Source organism: Anabas testudineus, chromosome 9 (assembly GCF_900324465.2).
Source record: "Anabas testudineus chromosome 9, fAnaTes1.2, whole genome shotgun sequence".
Classification (NCBI taxonomy): Eukaryota; Metazoa; Chordata; class Actinopteri; order Anabantiformes; family Anabantidae; genus Anabas; species Anabas testudineus.
Window position 1 is genome coordinate 15850881 of NC_046618.1, and position 20579 is coordinate 15871459.

A 20579-nucleotide genomic window follows, 5' to 3' on the forward strand; every position below is an offset into this window, starting at 1 on the left:
TGTTAAGCTACTTACCTCAAAATCTGTGCCAGTGCATGCCTTGATATCCTCAGGAGTCAGCCCCTCCCATACTTCTATCAGAGTCAGGCCTTTTGTCTTATCCACATCAAACACAGCCTGGTGGTAAGAAAAAGGTCCAAAAGACAGGGTGAGAGAGAGGGAGAGAGAGAGGGAGAGAGAGGGAGAGATGGGGGTAGGTAAAAAGACAGAGACAAAACGGAGAGGATGATTATTTCCTCCATAGATGGGATTGAACCCTATGATGTGTGGTCATGGGGGTCACAGATAAGGATGTGGGAGCCTCAATTATCAAAGTGACCCGAAAGAGATAACAATCCTCCCCAAAAAAACATCAGTGCCAAGGGCAGGGGCTAGAATACCACTTCAGTGTCATCTGCAGATGACAAAATAGCTGCAATTATTGGTGACACATCCATGAAAGCCCTCAGAGAGTGGTCCTCAACTCTGTAAGGCTGGAACGCTATAAAGAAGTGAACAATCACATTTTAATTGTTGCGCTAGTTTTAATAGTTCAAATATGAATTAAAATCAATTAAAATACAATTAATGCTGGTAAAATGTAAAAAATATTCAAGATATTGTCATGAACACATCTGTTGGATTCACAATGCCCTGTTCCACACACACACCCTGTTGGCTCTGGCTCTGCTTGGTGATGTAGCACTATAGAATGAATGGCAGAGCTGCTGTATTGGATTGCACTAGGCTGCACAGCTATACCTAATAAAGTGGCCTGTGAGTGTATATCAATTATGCTAACACAGTTAACATAGCGCTACAAGTTTCTGCAGCTCCAATTCACATCTCATCTACACTTCACATTTGGGTGTATGTAGTGTTAGCAGCTGTCCTGAAGATTACAGATGTTACACACACACACACACACACACTTCATACACACAGTAATATATGCACAAACCAGGGTTGCATGATTCATAAATGAGGCCCCTGGAGATCCCACAACTACCAGAAATGTATCTGAAGAAAGTTTTAGCCATATTTGCTCTTTTGAAAATTAACAACAAAAAAAGGAAAACTATCTGATACACTAATGTGTGTTTAGTACCTTCAGGCAACAGACCTCTTAAACCTTCTTTAATGAAGTAAAATTATTCCATGAGCCATTTCTATAATTAGACAATCTGAGTAATATAGTGTGTCCAGAAATGCTGCAACATAGTACAGGCCGTGGAGGGAAGAAAGGGCTGTCTAATTCATGAACATAAACATATCATAATCATTTTACAGTACAGTTTTTTTCTAATAAGTTTTAAGGATTGTTTTTCTAGTTTTATTAAAACTAAAAGTAATCATAGGACCTGACAATTTAGGATATATATACATTTATTGAAATCAATTAGATCAAACATAAGTGTTTAGTTTAGTTCAGTTTAGTAAGTAGTGCAGTGTACAATGTACATTTTAGTTTCACAGCGATTCTCTGGTGTATACTGCTTATTAGTTGTTAGCTTTCTCTTCTACATGAATAAATGATAATTGGGGACATCTCACAGTGATGGTGAACGTTATGACATTACCATTTAACAGATTGCTGCTTCTCAATGCAGGTCTGACATGACAAATTAGGTAGCTATACATACAGTACAGCTTACAACAACACTTTAAAAACTGAACCTAGAGCAATGTCATTATCCCCATTTATGCACACAATGCAAAAAAATGCTTTATAAAGGGGGAGGGGGAGGGGGGGGGCTGGGTTCTGTGGCTTCTCTCTGGAGGAACTGACAAACCAAGCCATAGTCACATCCAGGCCAAGCCTGTCAGGACTCTCAGCTCATTAGAACCACACACACAGTGACAGGGCAGGAGGCAGATCTCTCACTCCAGTATAGCAAGGCAGATGGAATGTCACAAGGAACAAGGGTCTATGGATAACACCGACACTGACATGCATCTCTAACTGTGACATGTGTCACAAGTGATTAGGGAAAATTAGAGATTTGTCAAAAAATGCCAGAGGTGGTAGATATACAGTAGGTGTAAGAACAGTGTGCAGCTACGGCAAGTGCTGTCAATACGAGCTCATTCTGATGCACTCGGCTTTAAAATGCCCTAATAAACTAGTCTGGATAAGTACATTTTGATTTTAGAGTTAAGTTTAGGTTTTAACTATCGATTGACCTAGTTTTTATTATCCCCACTTAACTTACAAAAACAAAAAACAAAAAACAAACTGTGCCACCATTTGCAAAGCAGCCTTCTTGTTGTGAAACAACAAAAGGCTGCTTTGCAAATCGCCATCATTAACCAGACTGACACAGGTTAGTCATTAAGCTGCTCGTCCACCCTACATGTTGTCTCGTGAGAAATGAGCTGAATGGCATGTAACAATAATCCACCATCATTCAGTTAATTTAATGCTTTAGAAAAATGGTACTGAAAATTAACATTTTACTCTGCAACAAACAAACTTCAAACGCTTATCCTGTCAGTGCATTACAGCAATTACAAGGAGTGCTTTTTGAGATGTGTTCAGACATAAACTCACAGTAGGACCATAAAAGAATTTCAATTTGGTTCCTGGAAGAATAATTGCTGTCACTGGCATTGCTGTCATTAAGGAAAAAAGCCACAGGTAACACATTTCTGGGCCCGTTATGATGACTGAATAATTCAAGAGTCATTCTGCTTCATCTACAAATGACATGTGCAATTATTTTTTAAAACATGAAGTAATTACTTAAATAATTGTTTAGGAGAAAAAACAATCCTGAGAGTTAGTGTGTAGAGCTTTGTCATGGCAGCATCTAAAGCACGCGGGCTAAGAAAGTGATGAGATGAAATTTCCAATTGTATGATGAAATAAATAAACAACAACAAAAACACAATCCATCATTTTAGTGACAATGCTGCAAGGAAACACGCTTGTGAACAGGAGAACTGTAGTTAAGAGAGAAGAAAACAGTCTGACCACATGGAGAGGCAGCAGAGTCATTGCCTGAGGCAACAGGTTTCCTATTGTCCTGTGTCTAAAATCATGGCAACACTATTCGGAATAACACACGAGGACCCATCCCTCCAGGCCACTGCAATGAGGATGCAATGTTTGTGAGAATATATCGTCTATGTCAGCATCTGCACACGTAGTGAGAAAAGAATATTGTTTGGCAGATTTGAAGGCCCCAGTTTCTGCTGAAAGTTTGGAAACAAATTGGACCATAGATTTGAATCATGAACATAGCAATCACTGAAGAATAATTTCAGGATAATCAGGCTCATCAAAGTCAATTTTGCCACTGGGTTTTAGAGTCTCATTTTCTAGGCCAGTTATAACAAAAAGCTCCATCATTTTACTGCAGGGTGTCTGTATTTTTTCATCTAACCAGACATTGTTCAATAAAAAAAAGGTAACATTTGCCTTCAGACATTAAACTCTAAATAAGGTCATTATTTTAAATGATTAAAGGTCGTATTATATACAAATGTACTGGCAATATCCCCACTGTGGAAACAAATTCTCCAGTGGACCTAGTCTTGTAAATGGTTACGTTTATCAAGCAGTGTTTCCCGACAATCACTGATAATTGTTTAATCTTCATTGGTTCCACCACACAGACTAATAGACTGTTATACCAGAGACAAGAAATTACAGTATTTTCCGCACTATAAAGGCGCACAGCATTATAAGGTGCACCTTCAATGAATGGCCTATTTTAAAACATTTTTTAATAGATAAGGCGCACCGCATTATAAGGCGCATAGAATAGACGCTACAGTAGAGGCTGGCATTACATTATACAACATTAGATGGAGCTGCGCTAAAGGAAATGTCAACAAAACAGTCAGAGTGTCAGGAGTTAGTAGGACCAATAATAAGGCCGAAGCAATCTACTCAGTTCAGTGCGTTTATTGCGGCACACAAAACTACAGCGCAAGCATCAGCTGGGCAGTCTTTTCTTTAGAAAAACACAAAAGGAGTCAATATTAATACCTGGTGAAATCAAAGTCCTTGAGTCTCCAATAGGAAATCCAAAATAATCCAACAGATGATCCAACGAAAAACACCGGCATTCAACAAAACACAAACCGGGAAAAAGTATCACAGTCCATACTCCAAAGCAATAATCCATGTAGCAGAATCCTCCGCCATCGAGTACTTCAAGTCCTCCACACTAGTTTGTCTCGAGTTTGTCCGGTTGCACAACAGGTGCAATCAATCGGTTTAACGAATGTCAAGCTGCTGCATGAACACCATTCCGCCCGGAAACGGGAACTTCAAAATAAGAGGTCAGCCTGAAAGGTAGTCGGCGGATCCTCACACAGAGAGGTCGGTAAAACTTTATTAATAGATTGCCATCATGCCTTTCAGTTCAAGTGATAAATGAATAACAATAAGTTGTGACAAAGGCAGCTAAAAAGTATTATAGTATTGTTCTTAAAAATTTGTCAGAGTGAGAGTTGTGTATTTTAGTTGATCTTTGTTAAGATAATTAGTTGCAGAGTGAGCGCTCTTTCCACTCTCTGTTCAATAGAACAGCTTTGACGTATTTTCTCCGTCGGTAAATTAAGCTGGTTTAGTTTCCACAGTAAAACCAACTGGTTCATGTCTATGCTGAGTGTGATTTATATGTTTGTGCCTTGGAAAGAATTTGTCTTTGTAAGTATTAACATGTTTATTGTCATTAGAAGTATGTTAGTTGTTACCTGTTACATGTGATAAATTACGTGCGTTATTGTAATTAGCTTCATTCAAGTCAAGCTAGCATGTGCGAGTGTAACACACCAAATGTGTAACGATGTGTATTATTTGTTAATTTAGTTTCTTTCAGTTACATAAATAAAAGATAGGAGTTTGTCCTCCAACTGTAGCCATCTCGCTTTGTTCCCTCGGAAACTCCGTTTAGTCTTCTTAGCCATCTTGTTGCTGCCTCCACTTCTGCACCATTGATTCGTTAATGTTAAACGTCTATTCCCGTGTTCTACTGTGTGACTGACTCAATATTGATCCATATAAAAGGCGCACCGGAGTCTAAGGCGCGCTGTCGGCTTTTGAGAAAATTGAAGGCTTTTAGGTGCGCCTTATAGTGCAGAAAATACGGTACTTGGAATTCTTGACTTAATGTCATGTTATTACCATTATTTTAAAGTTTCTATTGATGTGTTCCCTTGATTGTGCATATACATCATTCCAAAGTGTAAAATACAGTAAGAGTCTGCGTCTGTGTCCACTTCAAGTCCGCACCTGTGTCCCTAAACTTCTCTGGCTGGTAGCAACATATGCATGTGCACTGTCCCCACAAAGTCATAAAGACACGTAGACACATGCAAAAACGGTACACAAGCCCTGATAATAATACTACTTCTACACATTACATCTCGGTGTTGGACAACTCAAACTCGTCATTATTCAAAAAGGTAAAGTTCATTACTTCTTGAATCCAATTTAAATAATATTTTCCACTTTGGAACAACTCAAAACAGAACTGCTGACAAAAATGAAGTCAAATGTAAATTTTCTGTGTGTCACTGCCAGAGCTTCCTTTCAAGTCTATTACATCTCTGCCTGCTGTGACTGAACATGCTGTGAAAAAAACATGTCTACTCTACTCCTCTAACTCACCAATAAGGTTTCTGAAAGGAGGAAAGCTAATAAAGTCAGAAGGTTCACAGTAACAGGGACTTGATTAGTCTTGGCTTACCAATTAATAAATGAAACACTTCTCTCTTGACTTTAGAGTGTTCTTACATTATTTTCAAGTTACACCATTCAAGCATGATTGTGTTTCTTATACAATGTGTGTGGGTCTTTTTCTTGTTGCTGGTGCTTGAAACTGAAATTTATATTTGTGTGGTTTTACAATAGAAACAGAAAACCATGTCAGTGGGCTCACCTTCATTAAAAACTTGGGTATACTGGTTTTCAAAACAAGCAATCACAGCAATAGCTGGAGGTGACAGACAGCTGGCTTCTTAACAGTGCTTCCAAGTATAAGTCGATATCTGAAAGGTTGACAAGCTGACAGTCACATGCCAACATTTTTCAAAAGCTTAGCTTTCCCTGTCGAAATCACAAAGAGGATGGCATTGTCAATAGAAAATCGTTTTCCAAAATGCTAAGATGGATGGAAGGCCAAATGGAGAGATTTTTTTGTGTAGTGTAGAGATGTGCAGGTAAGAAAAAAAAAAAAGTCAGAAGGATAAAGAAATAAGAGAAAAATGTATGTTGATAGAAGGAAATGAGAAAAGGGGTCACAAATGATGCAATGTACTGTACTGTGAGTATTAAAGTTATTATGAAGAAAGTAAAAAACTATGGATGTAATCAAAGAAAGAAATGCTAATGGATAGACAGGTAGAGAACGCAGCAGGAAATGAAAAGAGGAAGGTGGTGAGGAGTAGGTGGCACCAGTGCTAGCAGGGCAGTAGAAAGAGCTTTAACCTTTATAAATGTTGACAGAAATCTGCTCGCTGAGAAATGTTGTGCAATCACAACAAAAGCCAGTCAAGCAGAAAAGAACGGACAGGGGAAAAATAAGGAAGGAAGAAAAAAAAAAACAAGAAAAGCCATTGACACACTGTCTGACTTTGCCCCTCACAGGTCATGTTTTCAATGAGCGAGTTCCAAATGCAGTAACCACCAAAGGCTAACAGAGAGGTGACCAGAGTACACAAGGACACAAAAACTACATCCACTCCAAGCTTTATTAGCTACTGGAGCCTCTAAATGGACTTTTTTGGCTTTTTTTTACCTCCTGCACACCTTTTATTACTATCAGCATGTTTACCTCGTCTTTTCTCCGTCATCTATTCCCTTTAATTGGCCTCTACCCTCCATCTTCACTTTGCTTTATATTTTTCCAGCACTGAACCTTGATTACCCTCTGATTATTTTTATTTGAATAAGGAACCCATGGACTAACAGCACTTTTCTGACAAGATATGCATTACCAGTGGATTGCTGGTCACTAAAACCCTATGCGGTTGGATTTACAGTACAAGTGTAATACTCACAACAACATATTGTAACAAACGGCAGTATAACTAATTAAGTTAGAAACTATTTTCACATTTTTTTGGCATAATTTAAAGGGGGAGCTGACAAAGTTCAGAAACAGAGCATAAACAGATGTCTTCGCTTCTGAAATCAACTAGGTTTTACATTATCTGTGTGGCTGAGTAATATTACGAAATAGTCATCAACAACATAACAAAAGGGACCCTGAGGAGGGGAAAGGAGTATGAACAAAATACATAATAAAGGGAAACCAATCCCACCAAGAAAATTACAAACAAAAAGAAAAACAAAATCAATAACCATTATCCGCACAGAAATCAACAGATTGAATTAGTGTTAATTTAATAAATGTAATTTCTATCTAACCATGCCACTGTTGCCAGTGCCAAACTATCATATGCTAGTGTGTGCTTGCTTGAATTGAGAGATAAAGATGTTTCACTGGGTTCACTGCGTCTCCCTCACATATTCAATTGACTAGCTGTGATAAAATAGGAATGCAAACTTGCTGCCAAAGCTAACTTATTACATTTTGGTTACAGAACAATCAGTTCTGACTGGTAGGTGGTAAATTTTAATACCCTGAAGGCAAACGGTCCATAACTAGAAATAAAGATTTTTAAAATAAATGAAAGAAAATGAGACTAACCCGATCACAAGGATGAGTTAGAAGCCAATAAAATGATCAACATAGATAGGCACTGATACTGATCTATAATTAATCTTGTTGTATGATGTTGCAATGACAATAAAGTTTATCTTCATCTTTATCTTTAAAGATGATATCACATATTACATACATCTAAAGCCTCAAGAGTTTGGCCTTACCTTAGCTTACCCCGTGTCACTGTCTGTGTAGCAACCATGAGTAAGCATTTCAAGTTCATGACTAATGGCTTATCCATCCATTCACTTCTATTCAAAATTTGAGTTGATTAAGACATATCTACATATCAAAAATACACAGATAAGCCACAAAATTGAATGTACCAGGTGGAGAGCTGTCAGCATGAGACAAAATTAAGCAGCCCATGATCAACAGGTGTCCGAACACACATTGCAATGGGATGCATATTTGCACACCGGCCAGTGCCCACCACAGCATTTAAACCATTAGGTTGATTCAATGTTGTGTCTGATAGGTGTGTATATAAATTAAACCAAAATTAAAACCCACCTTTTCTGTGATGATACGATCCACACACTGTTTCCCTGTCAAAGGCAGTTTGCACTTCTCCAGTATCTTGTGTTTTCCACCCTGAAAAAAGGCAGGTGGTTAAAACAAAGACTAAACTAAAGGTCAGTTGTGCAGCAAATTAATTGATGGATATAGACTGAATTGTAATACTGTATATCCAGGAATACAACTGGATAATGTGCACTTATCCTATTCATCCTATCCACAAAGAGTATATGGCACATACTGTATATTCACTCCATATAAGTGCATCTTTACGAAATAGCACACATCCAAATGCATCTGACACTGCTTGAGAAGGCGACATCATACATCTTCCCCACCTTCCCCATTATGAATGAAAACAGGCTTCAGGGCAGTAAATTTATGCTCACCTGCTGCACCATCTGGACTATAGTGGGGCGCCAGACAGGCTCCCATTAGCAAAAAACAGCATGCTTCTATGAATGCAGAATGTTACGTTGACCTTGCATCATATCAGCCTGGACTATCTAAAAGTACACCAATTGAGTTGGATTGTCTCTTTGTATTATCAGAAGTCACATGAGCTTATTTATATATAGCTACTGTACCAGTCCTTCCTGAAACGCTGAATCCGATTCTAGACTTGTATTCTAATTGGCCAAAGATGAACGAACAGAAGATGGTTTATCAGCAGGAGCGGGCACTCTCTGGTAAAGAGGCATTAGGCAATCCATTAACAGAATTATCCTTAATCAGTCATAACACTCATACTGATTATTGTGGAAGCAGAAATAAGGTACGCTGGTGAAGGTACTAATGTGGGAAAAGTAAATCGACAATTTAAATTGACCTCAATTCCTGAGAGAGGGAATGAGTCATTTGAGGTCATTTATATAAGGTCATTTTAGTTAGAACAGCTTCTGTAGAAAAACAAACACTCATACACACTTTTACATAAATACACACCTTTGCTGAGTGCTCCATGGTGACCACGACCTTAGTTCCAGCACTAGCCACCAAATCCATGGCTCCTCCCATTCCCTTCACCATCTTACCCTAAGAACCGAAGATAAAATAGATTGAGGATTCAGTTACACAAATATTTTAATGGTAGAAAATAGACCCATACAAATAAGAGTAAATAAAAGCATTCATTATAAAAGTTGTGAAGAAATTACAGTAATACTCTTTTTCCTCTTCTACTGTGCCTATTCAACCCATCCTCTCCAAAAAACTCCTCCTGAAGTAATTAGTTTACAAAAACACTCTGCGTCTTCGATGGAAGGATATTATCCAATGCTTTGTGTTCAGTAAAATCTAATATTACCCCTGTGATGCTAAGACCCTGCAGAAATTTCACACAGCGAGACAGCAGGAGGAAAACATTAGAATGGATCTTCAACAATAGAAAAATATGGCAAGGTTAGAGTGTCAACATCACAAAGGTTTGCCAATTAAAGACTAAAATGCACAAGTAGCATCTGTCACTGTCAGTCTTATTTTAGTAGTTTTGATCATTATTCTTTTGGTTTACTATATTATTTCACTTTTCAGCTTAATTGATAAAGTGAGGCAGTTCAAGTGGCTGCAATGCAAAATGGGGCACCTGGTGTCAAATGAGGCCAGTTTAACTAATCTAAAGCAAATATTAAGAAGACTGAAGGAAATGGGGAAATATAGTGTCCCTCATAATTATCCATTGCATTCACTGCAAAACTTTACTTTTAATGGGGACTGTTTCTCTGGTAGAATGTAATTTGGTGGAAAGTAGTTCAAATGAAAAGTGCTGGCAGTGTGTTCTGTGGATTATACAGAGAAGCAGCGAGGCCATTTCTGTTTCCTTGAATGTAATTTTTCTATGCTGTAGGTGACACAAACTAAATTACAATCAGCACATTTGGATTCGGGGTACCAGAAGAAATGTCAAGGACAGATGGTTCAAAACCTAAGCAAATCAAATCACTGGAGGTGAGTAAGAAAATGTGCTTCTTGTAATTGGGTGAACCCAACCCTTTCAGTTTAAGAGTAATGTTCTCAAAGCTCATAGTCCTTGGCACAATTTGAGGAGCTACAGGATGCATTAAGATGCATGAGCCTTCTAGTGAATTTAGCACCATTATAAGCGCTTGGTGCTGTGATAGGGTCCTCCATGGAGAACTTTATACATATCATTAAACATCAATGGTTGAATTTATACCACAGTTAAGAGCAAGATTTCAGTTAGTAGTAACTGCTAAAGATGTTTTTAAACAGATATTAACAGATGAACAGTGTTAAAAATCATAGTTAGTTTATAAATTATTTCTTTTTGTATTGATTACAGTCCCAACAATCCACATAAGGTCCAGGGACCACTGTCTCTTATTTAGACTGAAAAAGTGGATGACAAGTAATGTAACACAATGCAAGTAAAGTAGACACCAGGCAGCAAAGCATATGCCCACTTTACCTTAGAAATAAGTTGTATATAACAAACTATCAAACTAGCAGCTTTAAAATGCATACAAAATGTCCAATTCCCATGCTCCAAGTCTTGTAAGAATTTAGTGAGTAGATAAAACAAATGTATTTTATTTTTGAAAAAATTATAATTGCAGTGGTTTTATTTAAGGAAACCAAGGAAAGTTCCTTTTAAAAGAAGCAATCCGAAAGATCATCAGTGCAACAGAACTGCCTGCTGGGTGAAAAATTGTCTTCAAGTCCCTCATTGTTCCCAATAAAGGAGGTTTCCAAATAAGGACGGCTGACATGCAGATATGGCCACAGGGTGACGGCTGAGTAAGTGAATTAAAATCCCATTTGCTCATCAATCATGTGAAGAGCCTGCTTTGCTTTCTGCTCGATAACCAGGGGATATATATGCCAAGGGTGGTGCTTCATGAGGATACTGTCTGCCTCCGGGGAGGCCAGCTGGGTGGAGAAGATATCAACAGAGTGTTAGGAGCACTGAGAGAGTGGAGGTGGGGTAAAAGGAGTAGGGAAGAGAATATGATGAGGTTATGGGAAAGGCTATATTTAATTTCATATTCTGTATTGTGTTATAAAACACAAATTGAAATTGGACTATTGTAATAGTGCACATTTAATTTGTAAATAAAACCACTAAATTGCATTTATTTTATTTTATTTTTTTAAAAGGCAGCAATTTTCACTTTTCAGCTGTCAAACACAATGTCTCTGTTATTTTCAGTCGAAACACAGTGACTCTTAAGACGATACTCCCAAAAGAAACAGTGTGCTTTTTCATATAATCAATGTTAATGCACTTTCTGACAGTCAAAGGGCTGGGTGGAGTCTGCACTTGCCCTAAGCGGATGACACAGTCTGACCTGAAAGAAGCAAGTCTAGATTTACACAGCTTCTGTGAGTCAGACACCTTCTAATGTTCTTCAGCCAGCAACTGGGCTACTGTTAATCACAGAGGATAATAGTTTCTTTTAGAATTAAAACAACTGTGTTAAATTACTAGTCTGATTATAATCTATGGTCAAATCAATAATGAACATATGAAGAAAATGACAAAATAATGTGGAGGCAAGTTAAACTTTGCCTCAAACCCCCTTAACTGTAATTGGCTTTATGGTTTTTGAAAACTGAAGATGCTACCAAACTGTGGTTTGATAATCTTTATAATTATTCTTTGTAATAATTCTGATACATATTTTAATTAATGTATTTGTTTCACGCTTTGCACCATGGTTCTATTAGTGTACGGCTATTGGGCTAGCTGACAGGTGCGACCAAAACAAGGAAAACACTCATGCTGTTGAAAATGGAACAATCTGTGACTGTGAGGAGTCGGATGCCTCATGGGACGATGAAATTATGGCAAAGAGACCTCACAGAGCGTCTGTGGTTTGTAAATGGTTCAGATTTTTAAAGCTGGATAACTTAATAAATAGATTTTTTTTAAAATCACTGTCACAATCGTTCGATTAGTGCTGAAAATTTAGGGTTGAAATTTCACAGAATTTACTGGACTGAAATATACCATATATTATTCCATTAGTGTAGAGACAATCAGCAAGTTTGTGGTCCATTGTTAATGCTGAGAGGACCACCAATTGCTTGCCTCTGATCTACAGCTTTGCATGCGGTTATTTGAACCAGCTTTCTAAGCTGCTCCACACAACAAAAATCATCAACTCTCATCATGATCTATACGCATGTGACAAAGAACACATGTATGAAATTGTATAATAAGTATAAGCAGTATAAGCTAATTATTCCATCCATCTTTACTCAATCCAATCAAGGCTTAACATTTTGTTGGCTGTCTGTTAGATGTCTTTTGGGCTTGGTTGCTAGGCTGGGCTTGGTTGCTAGGCTTCTGTAAATCTGCTCACCTCTAACCGCAGCAGCCAAAAATGGGACCTTTTTTAATTACTTCACTCTTATCATTGGAGACATCCAGGTTTAGAGAATACCATTGAGCCAAATCAATAGTTTCGTGGAGGCTCCTGAATATGGAGGTTGCCATAGTATCTGGCTTTCAACCAGCATAACCTGCAGGGAGGCAGTCAAATGGAACAAATATATTGTCAGAACAATGTCCACAAAACAAAATTTCCTCTTCCCAAGTCGCCAACAACAGCGGGGTAATTTAGTAAGTGTGTACCTACACACATTTTATTTGCAGAAGACACTAAAACATCAAAAATATGCCGTGTGGCATATCTTCTATGCAGTGTCTATCAGACAAATCTTTGTTAATTTTGTGCATTTTTACAGTATTTGACTAACAAGGAAATCTCTATCCTTTTTTCTCTAAACATCCATTTTACATTTTTAACTGGCTTATTGAACTATCTCTTTGAAATTAATCCTTGCCAGAGGCAGACACACAGTAGCCCACACATATGCTAATTAAATAGGCGCTAGAGAAGATGTAAGTGATGGAACATCCATTCATATGATGGCTTTATAAGTGAGAGATAATGTGGAAGACTGCAGGAGGCAGTATCAGTGGTGCAGAACCCAGATAACACAAGACGTATGAAGACAAAGTTGTGTTGAGATGCCACCTATCATAAGATGTGAGAGAAGAGACAATGACACAGTCGGTCCCACTCAACCAAAAATGCTTGTCAGGCATCCACCAATGCCTTTTCCTATTAGACATTTAGTAACAGCAAGCGTGGAACAACAATAAACTGCAGCAAAAATGTTTTCACACTGCAGTTTAATGTACTGCAAAACAATGTTGGTCTGTCTGTTTAAGAATTTAGAGCAACAATAGTAGAAATTCAAAGCCTGGCATGGACATCTGTAAACAGAAGTGTCTTGATCTTTGACCCCAAGAAGAAGCATTTATAATGCAGAAGTCCTACAGATTTGCTGCTCATTATCAGTCATATGGGTTGATGCGGACGTTAATTATTTCTATGACATACAGTGAGATTGGTGTTCCAAAATATGCTGCTGTAATGCTACTGCATTAAACAGCATCATTGGAAGCATACTTTGACTAGCACTGTTTTTCTCTTTCTAGGCTTAGGGGTTGCTTGCATTTTTTTGTGTTGCCATGACAACAGAATACGATTTCCTCATTTGTTGTGCAAGTGTTCACTTTCCAGTCAGTGGCAGAAACACCACAGAAAATGACCCCCTTCACAATCCAAGAGTTCCCACTTACCAACTGGCTTCCTTTCTCTCCCCCTCAAATTCTGACAATCTCCGCTGTCTGATACAAATGGCTCTCTATTTAATAACATAGCGACGGAACGATACAAGCCTTCGTTACCCAGACAACTAATGACAAGAATCAGAGGGTGAGACAGGACTGACGAGAAGATAATGGACACAGTGTTAGTAACCGAAAAAACGTAACTATTTGCAGCGTATAACTGGCAAAAACAGTGTAATCTACTACATAATGTTTTCTTTCCCAACATTGACCAATGACATTCATATTCTATTGGATATGACATTTTTCACTATAGATGGTATGTGACAATAATGCGTAAAAATTCAATTTCTCCTATCCTCAAGCAAATAAGTCAGAGCACATTTTTACTGTTTAAATAACAAAACAACCGTCAAACATACTTTGTGCAGCTCATACCCATTTACAAAAAAAATCTAAAGTTTAAAACGCTTAAACACACCAAGAACCTTGCTTCATGCTACTACAGATTCCTAATAGAACTGATGACAAGCTGGAAACCAAATGCAGTTAAATCTGTTTATGTTATAGAAGAAAAGAGAGACAATTTCTAAGAAAAAAAAAAAGCACTTTAGTCCTAAGTAGCTCTGTAATTAAAGTTGCCACCAGGCCTCATCATAAGCACTTGAGCTAGTGAATGCATTTTAATAGTTGGTAGCTCAAGCTATTGCAGCACTTAAGCTGCAGTTATACTGAGCCTCCAAGGGTTTGGAATATACAAGTATGCCTGATGTAGTGCTTATTTTCTCTGTTTAAAGACTATCAACTATCAAAGTGAATTCTGGTTTGTAAAAAAAACACCTGTATTTGAGTAGGCCACATTATTGCTTCAGTCAACTTGAGTGAGTTTAGCTCTTCCTTATCTGCAATATTTGCCTCTCTGTTTATTCTCATCAAATCTGAAGGAGCAAGACAAAAAAGTTCAAATAAAACATTTAAGGAGGACTGCATAGGTAGCAAAAGTCCAGATCGATATCTGTGAAACATGGTTCTCGTTTTCTAAACAGTGTATGGCTGGATGTTAAAATCTGTGAGGAGGAGGCAGATATGACAAGATCAGTATCTACTCCTTGCTATTGCTGGGTGCAAGACCCCTCTGTTTAGGACCACTTGATAAAGCTCCAACGGCTAAATTATAAAATAGCACAACGAATCTAATATGCTATCCTTTATTCTATTACCCCTTTCTCCCCATCTATTGTTTTTCCAGATGTTTCAGGCTGAGTGGAGATGTAAAAGCATTTCAAAGCCCTCAACTGGAAAATGTTCATCTGCATTTTGCATATTAAAAGCGTTCAAAATCAACATAATCACGCTGAGAGTACTGCATCCCAGACTCCTACGTAAAACATTTCCAATTTCACGCTATGCACCCATCTTTAGATAGTGAATAATTTTCATTATCACAGAAGGTGGGAAATGTAATTCTCTTCATCCAACCTTTCAAAAGAGGGGATAATGAAGATTGAAGTGTAGGAGAGGACAGACATGTGAGCCTGTGTTACTGCATTGTTTTGCTGTACAAATTGTCCAACGCTATAACGGCTGAACAAGATAAAATCCCTGCTTCTGCATAACCGCTCCACTGCAGGCCTTCAATATTTGCATAACATGTTTAATCAAGCACCAGCTAATTAGCAATTACCATGGACAAACAAGTACAACTGGACAGGTAAAGAGAAAATAAATAATGCTGCCAATTTAGAGACCACTATCAATGACAGTATGCATGTGCACACAGCTTCCTTATGTGTGTCATATACATAAGTTTTATTTTTGGAGTCTATATGTGCGAACGTTTTGAACACTCTGTGGCTGTAACCAATTTAGTTGCTTAGATGAGGTGCCTCTGCAAAATTATGCACTGGCTGAAACAACCTTGCATGCACACTTCAGTCAAGCAGAAACCAGATGTGTGCCAGGGGGCATTCTGGTTGAGCCCACCCACATCAGTTTTTAATGGGTTCTTGACCTTAGTAATCACTGAGGAGAACTGTGGCCTCTGTGGAGATCAACGGCCCTGATGAAACAGCTAGAAATAATGTCAGCCACACGTTATAGAGCGGCACATACAAACACCCCCTATCCCTCAGTCTCCTGACAGTCATGTCCCTGAGTTCTTGAATAACAACAACTAAGGCCGCTCCATTGTGAATCTATTTCAATCAAGTCATCTTCTCTTTTTAATACTGATGACTACTATGCATAAAATAAACAAACCAATGGCTCCTAAGTGTAAACTGTCTAAAGACAAATGATGTACCACAAGGAATGAAAACAAATGTTAAGATCTTATGAACTTGTAACCACTGAATAGGAAAAGCTGAACTACTCATGAATTAGTTGCGTTGTGGTAAGCTCGCAATCTTCCATGCAGGAAACCGGGGTTTTAATCCTGGCTGTGACCTACCTCCAGTAGGGGTCCTTAGGCAATATCCCCTTAAGCTAACCCTACCTTCGCCTTGTACCTCACTTGTAAGTTGCTTTGAAAAAAAGCATTCGCCGAGTGACTAAATGTAAAATATAGACAATTATTATTATGTATGAGTAATAATCAATTGTTATTATTTATAATTAATACTTAATAATTATTTTAATTTAATAAAATTGCACTGGTAATGTGGAAATACATTGTCTATTTCTCAGCTTGGGAGCTCCCTCTCACTCACTGCAGTCAACGTGGGAACACTTGAAACCAGGATGAGACAAAAGCTTATTGACAAATGTGTGAGATGAAATAGGTCTACCACGGTGGCACAACTAGCATGAATGGAAATATAGCAACAGACCAACTGAGAGACACGCCTAAGGTCTACTCTGGGTCACTTGCATGGTGAAGGCAAAGCAGTGAATCCAAACCCTACCATTTTACAGCATTTTTTGACAGGATGCTGTTTAAACATATACAAGAACACAATATGTTTACTATTAAAATGACATGGGATCCAACAGAACAGCTCCACAAGTTTTATCCTATGGGAGACTGAACATCTTTCTGACAGAAAGTTATAAGAGAGCTATAAAAAGCTTCACAAGCAGAATTTACAAAGGATGAATTGTACTGATGTTGGTTTGACCCCAGCAGATAAAGCAGAAAGTATGAATTTGTAAAAACATATTGGATGTGTGCTATCAAAACCAAACTCACTGGGATCATCCAGTTGGCAAGATCTCCATATTTTGACACCTGCATGGCTCCCAGCATTGTCAGGTTGATGTGACCCCTAAACAGAATGACATAACAGAAGAAGACAGCTGTCAGCCTCACAATGGATTCAACTTATGAACTCACATGTCCAATCATCATAAAATGCACATAGTGAAACTTCATTTACCCCATTTATGACAGGACACAATATTAAGAATAATGATAATAACAACAACAACAACATATTTACATCTCAGCACTATTCTTAATAGGAGACCTTGCCATGAGTAAAATGTTCTGGCTTTTTTTTTTCTTTTTCTTTTTTTTTTACTGCATTCAGTTTTAAATAAAGCTATCTTCTCACTACAGCTTTGTTTGTGTTCTGCAAATTTACTCTTGACTGGTGCAGAAGTCTTACCTGCCCCAGCTACTACATTAAATGACTATTACCTGTAAATGCACTGTGTTAGCAGAATAAATTAGAGTCAGATTCTGTGGACAAAGAATTTATTGTATTTCATCTCTCTATTAATGCATGTTTATTTGTCCTGTTTCTGTTAAATAGGGAGTTCAAAGTCCAAAGTGAGTTACCTATAAAGCCTGGTAGAATGTTTTTCGTTGTTGAGACTGAAACCAGGACACATACTGTAGCACTGCTTATTTAGTATCTTAATTTCTCATGGTTTCTTCATTGCATGTGGCAACACACAGCAGGTGTGAGGCCAAACACATCCAAAACTAAGCAGTGATAATGTTTTGTGATAAACAAGCACAAGTCTAAATGTAATCCCAGTATGAGGAGTAGCTGGTGTGTTATGTGAGGCAGCATGGCTCACAATTCACCATATGTTGTGTTATTCTTTCTCTGCAACTCTGAAGTTTTAACAGTACACACAGACACACAGAGTGAGTGTGGTTCTTTTTGGTCACCAGCAGTGTGACTGGACAGCGCTATTTATGAGCAGTATTGGATTTCCACTGGGTCGACTAACAGGACTGATGCTGAAGGGAGTGAGGGTGGGCAATTTCAGACAGCCGGCAAATCAATAAGAACACTGGGAATATTGGCAAGACTGCTGTGTAGTTGTACTGGTGACAGTACTGTAGCTATGCTACAAACCATTTATGCATCCTATGATCAAATCCTGTTTAATGGTTACACATGGTAAAATTGGTACATTATGGTGGATAAGACAATATTAACATAAAGAACAACTTGTTTGCAGTCTGCATGATTGTGTTTTTTTTTTTCTTGTTTTATGCATAAACTGCATCATGTTTTTGCATCATACGTCAAGTTAATAGAAGTGACTCATGATGTTATTAAAAAAGTATTCAAAATATTGAAAAGCTGTCCACACATAAATCCAGACATGTCAGATATATCTACTTCCTTCCAGTTAGTAAATAACTTAATTTTGTCTTACCCTCGGATCATAGCAAATGACTCATCACTTGAAAAATAGGCAGCCCCAGGGAGTACTGTGACAGTCTCCTTGCCTGCGTAACAGAGAGTTGACATGTTTGATTTTTTGCCAAAAAATGTGGGAAAAATGGGATTAATTTATCATAGCAGTAAACTTTCATAACATTTTGCTTATCTAAGAGAAACACAGTGTACATGTAAATATAATCACATAGAATGCAGATTAACTGACAGAAGACATTTAACAAATAAATAAAAATAAATTCATGAATTAATGAATCAATATTTATTTGTTAAGAACTGATGTGAAAAATACAATGGAAGTATATCAAAGGTGACCAATATGTTAACATCACTTTAAAAGTGTTCAAATAAGTATGTGAGTTAAATGTGTTTCCTCTGCTTCTGATTTATGTAAATATGCACCTGACTACCATTTGCGGTATTGATTAGGACAACCCTCACCAGCATTAATCAGGTCTGCATCCACTGCATCCTCAGTGGGATACGGCCCCTATACAGAGACAAAGATAAAGAAAATTGTGCTCACAGCCAGGCAGTCACACATACATTCACACGTCGCTCAGCCTGACCGGCCATGGTCTTTCGAGGGGGAGACAGATACAATCACATTTCTCTGATTAGATGAGACATTGATTTTCTCTGTGTTCAACAAAGGGAGCAATCCTTTTCGAGAGGAGAGGAGAGGAGAGGAGAGGAGAGGAGAGGAGAGGAGAGGCTCTTTAAAACTGGCACTCATAAAGCAACTGATTGGAAAGTAATTCCGTAGCAGCAGCAGAAATAAAAATGGAAGGAAAGTGTCAAACTGCGGCAATCTGTTGCATAACAAACTCAACACATTTTGAATAAGGGCCGCTACTAGGAAATATGCTGCTTAAATGAATGACTTCATCTTCAGTTTAAAAAACATGTACTACTTCTTAAAATAACCGTCTACACAAAGGACAGAAAATATGCTGCTCATAAGCTTGCTGAGATTCAAAGCACTAAAACCAAAAAGGAAAGAAAACTCTCTGAATGTGTCTTACCAGTCCCAGAATTCCATTTTCACTTTGGAGGTGTACAGTGATGTCTGGCTTTATAAAATTGCTGGCCAACATGGGGATGCCAATACCAAGATTAGCTGGTGGACTCTTTGTTAAAGACTATTCCATTTGTAAAAAAGCAATGAAAATTAGTATTAAAAGTATTAAAATACAAGATAAATATACAGTATAATGTTGAATGCTGCTTCAATAGAAACTACCATACACCAAACAGTCTATTCTATAATATGTATCACAAATATGTCTATATCAAATTATAGAGGAATTTCAATATAGTAAGGTCACAAATGCTAAAACAACTTGTACTGTAAATGTGAAAGGACAGGTGGAAAAAAAGCAAGTGCATAATTTTCCAGAGCAATAAGCTGCATTTTGAAAAAGAAAATCAAGTTTGTTTTGCTTGTAATAATTGAAGGAAGGCACCTATAGCACAATATTATTTATTTAGTTATTTGCTCACTGTTCTGCACTGTGTTCTTTTCAAAGGATACCATACATCCCATCCTCAAACTCCAGAGCAGCACGGCGAATGATCCTTTCCCGAACGATATCGGAGTCCTTCTTTGGTTTGGGTTTTTCTTCTTGGCTCTTCTTTACTGTGCGTTTCTGGAAACATGGAGAGATATAAGAGAAACAGGGAGACAGCACCTTGACAAGAACACTTATGGAGAAGATCTACTATGCACAGTGATGGAAGACGTGCTACAATGGCTTAGTAGGAAATTATTCAACAACAATTTACAATCTACAATAATTTCTCCACTCATGCAAGATCAGACAGGCCATGTTTTGTACCTCAATCCTTTTCTCATAGCTGGCTCCCTGGACAATCCTATGGATGTAGATGCTGGGTATGTGGATGTCCTCTGCAGCAAAGGTCCCAACATCTACCACCTCCTCCACCTACAAGGCACAAAGTTATAAGCTGAGCCTTCACATGTCGCATGACCCTTAATTTTGATGTTCACATAAGTAAAACATGAAGTAATGGAATTAATCTACCAGAGATAGCATCCTTCCTATTGAGCTATGATATTCAATATAGGTTACCTTGATATTTTTTCATTTTAAAAGGGTTCTTTCCGATTAAAGAAAAATAATAATATAGAAGGTC

General features: G+C 37.9%; 1 protein-coding gene across 1 annotated transcript in view; it reads right to left on the minus strand.

The window, feature by feature from the left end:
• oxct1a (3-oxoacid CoA transferase 1a) overlaps positions 1 to 20579 on the minus strand; it is a 38781-nt gene that overhangs the window by 911 nt on the left and 17291 nt on the right. The window contains exons 8-16 of the mRNA XM_026342841.1: positions 20261 to 20368; positions 19957 to 20071; positions 19448 to 19542; positions 18864 to 18912; positions 18400 to 18472; positions 16973 to 17048; positions 9126 to 9215; positions 8175 to 8255; positions 16 to 117 (exon numbers count right to left, since the gene is read on the minus strand). Coding sequence (XP_026198626.1) covers positions 16 to 117; positions 8175 to 8255; positions 9126 to 9215; positions 16973 to 17048; positions 18400 to 18472; positions 18864 to 18912; positions 19448 to 19542; positions 19957 to 20071; positions 20261 to 20368 — 789 coding nt within the window. The remainder of the gene's footprint in view (positions 1 to 15; positions 118 to 8174; positions 8256 to 9125; positions 9216 to 16972; positions 17049 to 18399; positions 18473 to 18863; positions 18913 to 19447; positions 19543 to 19956; positions 20072 to 20260; positions 20369 to 20579) is intronic.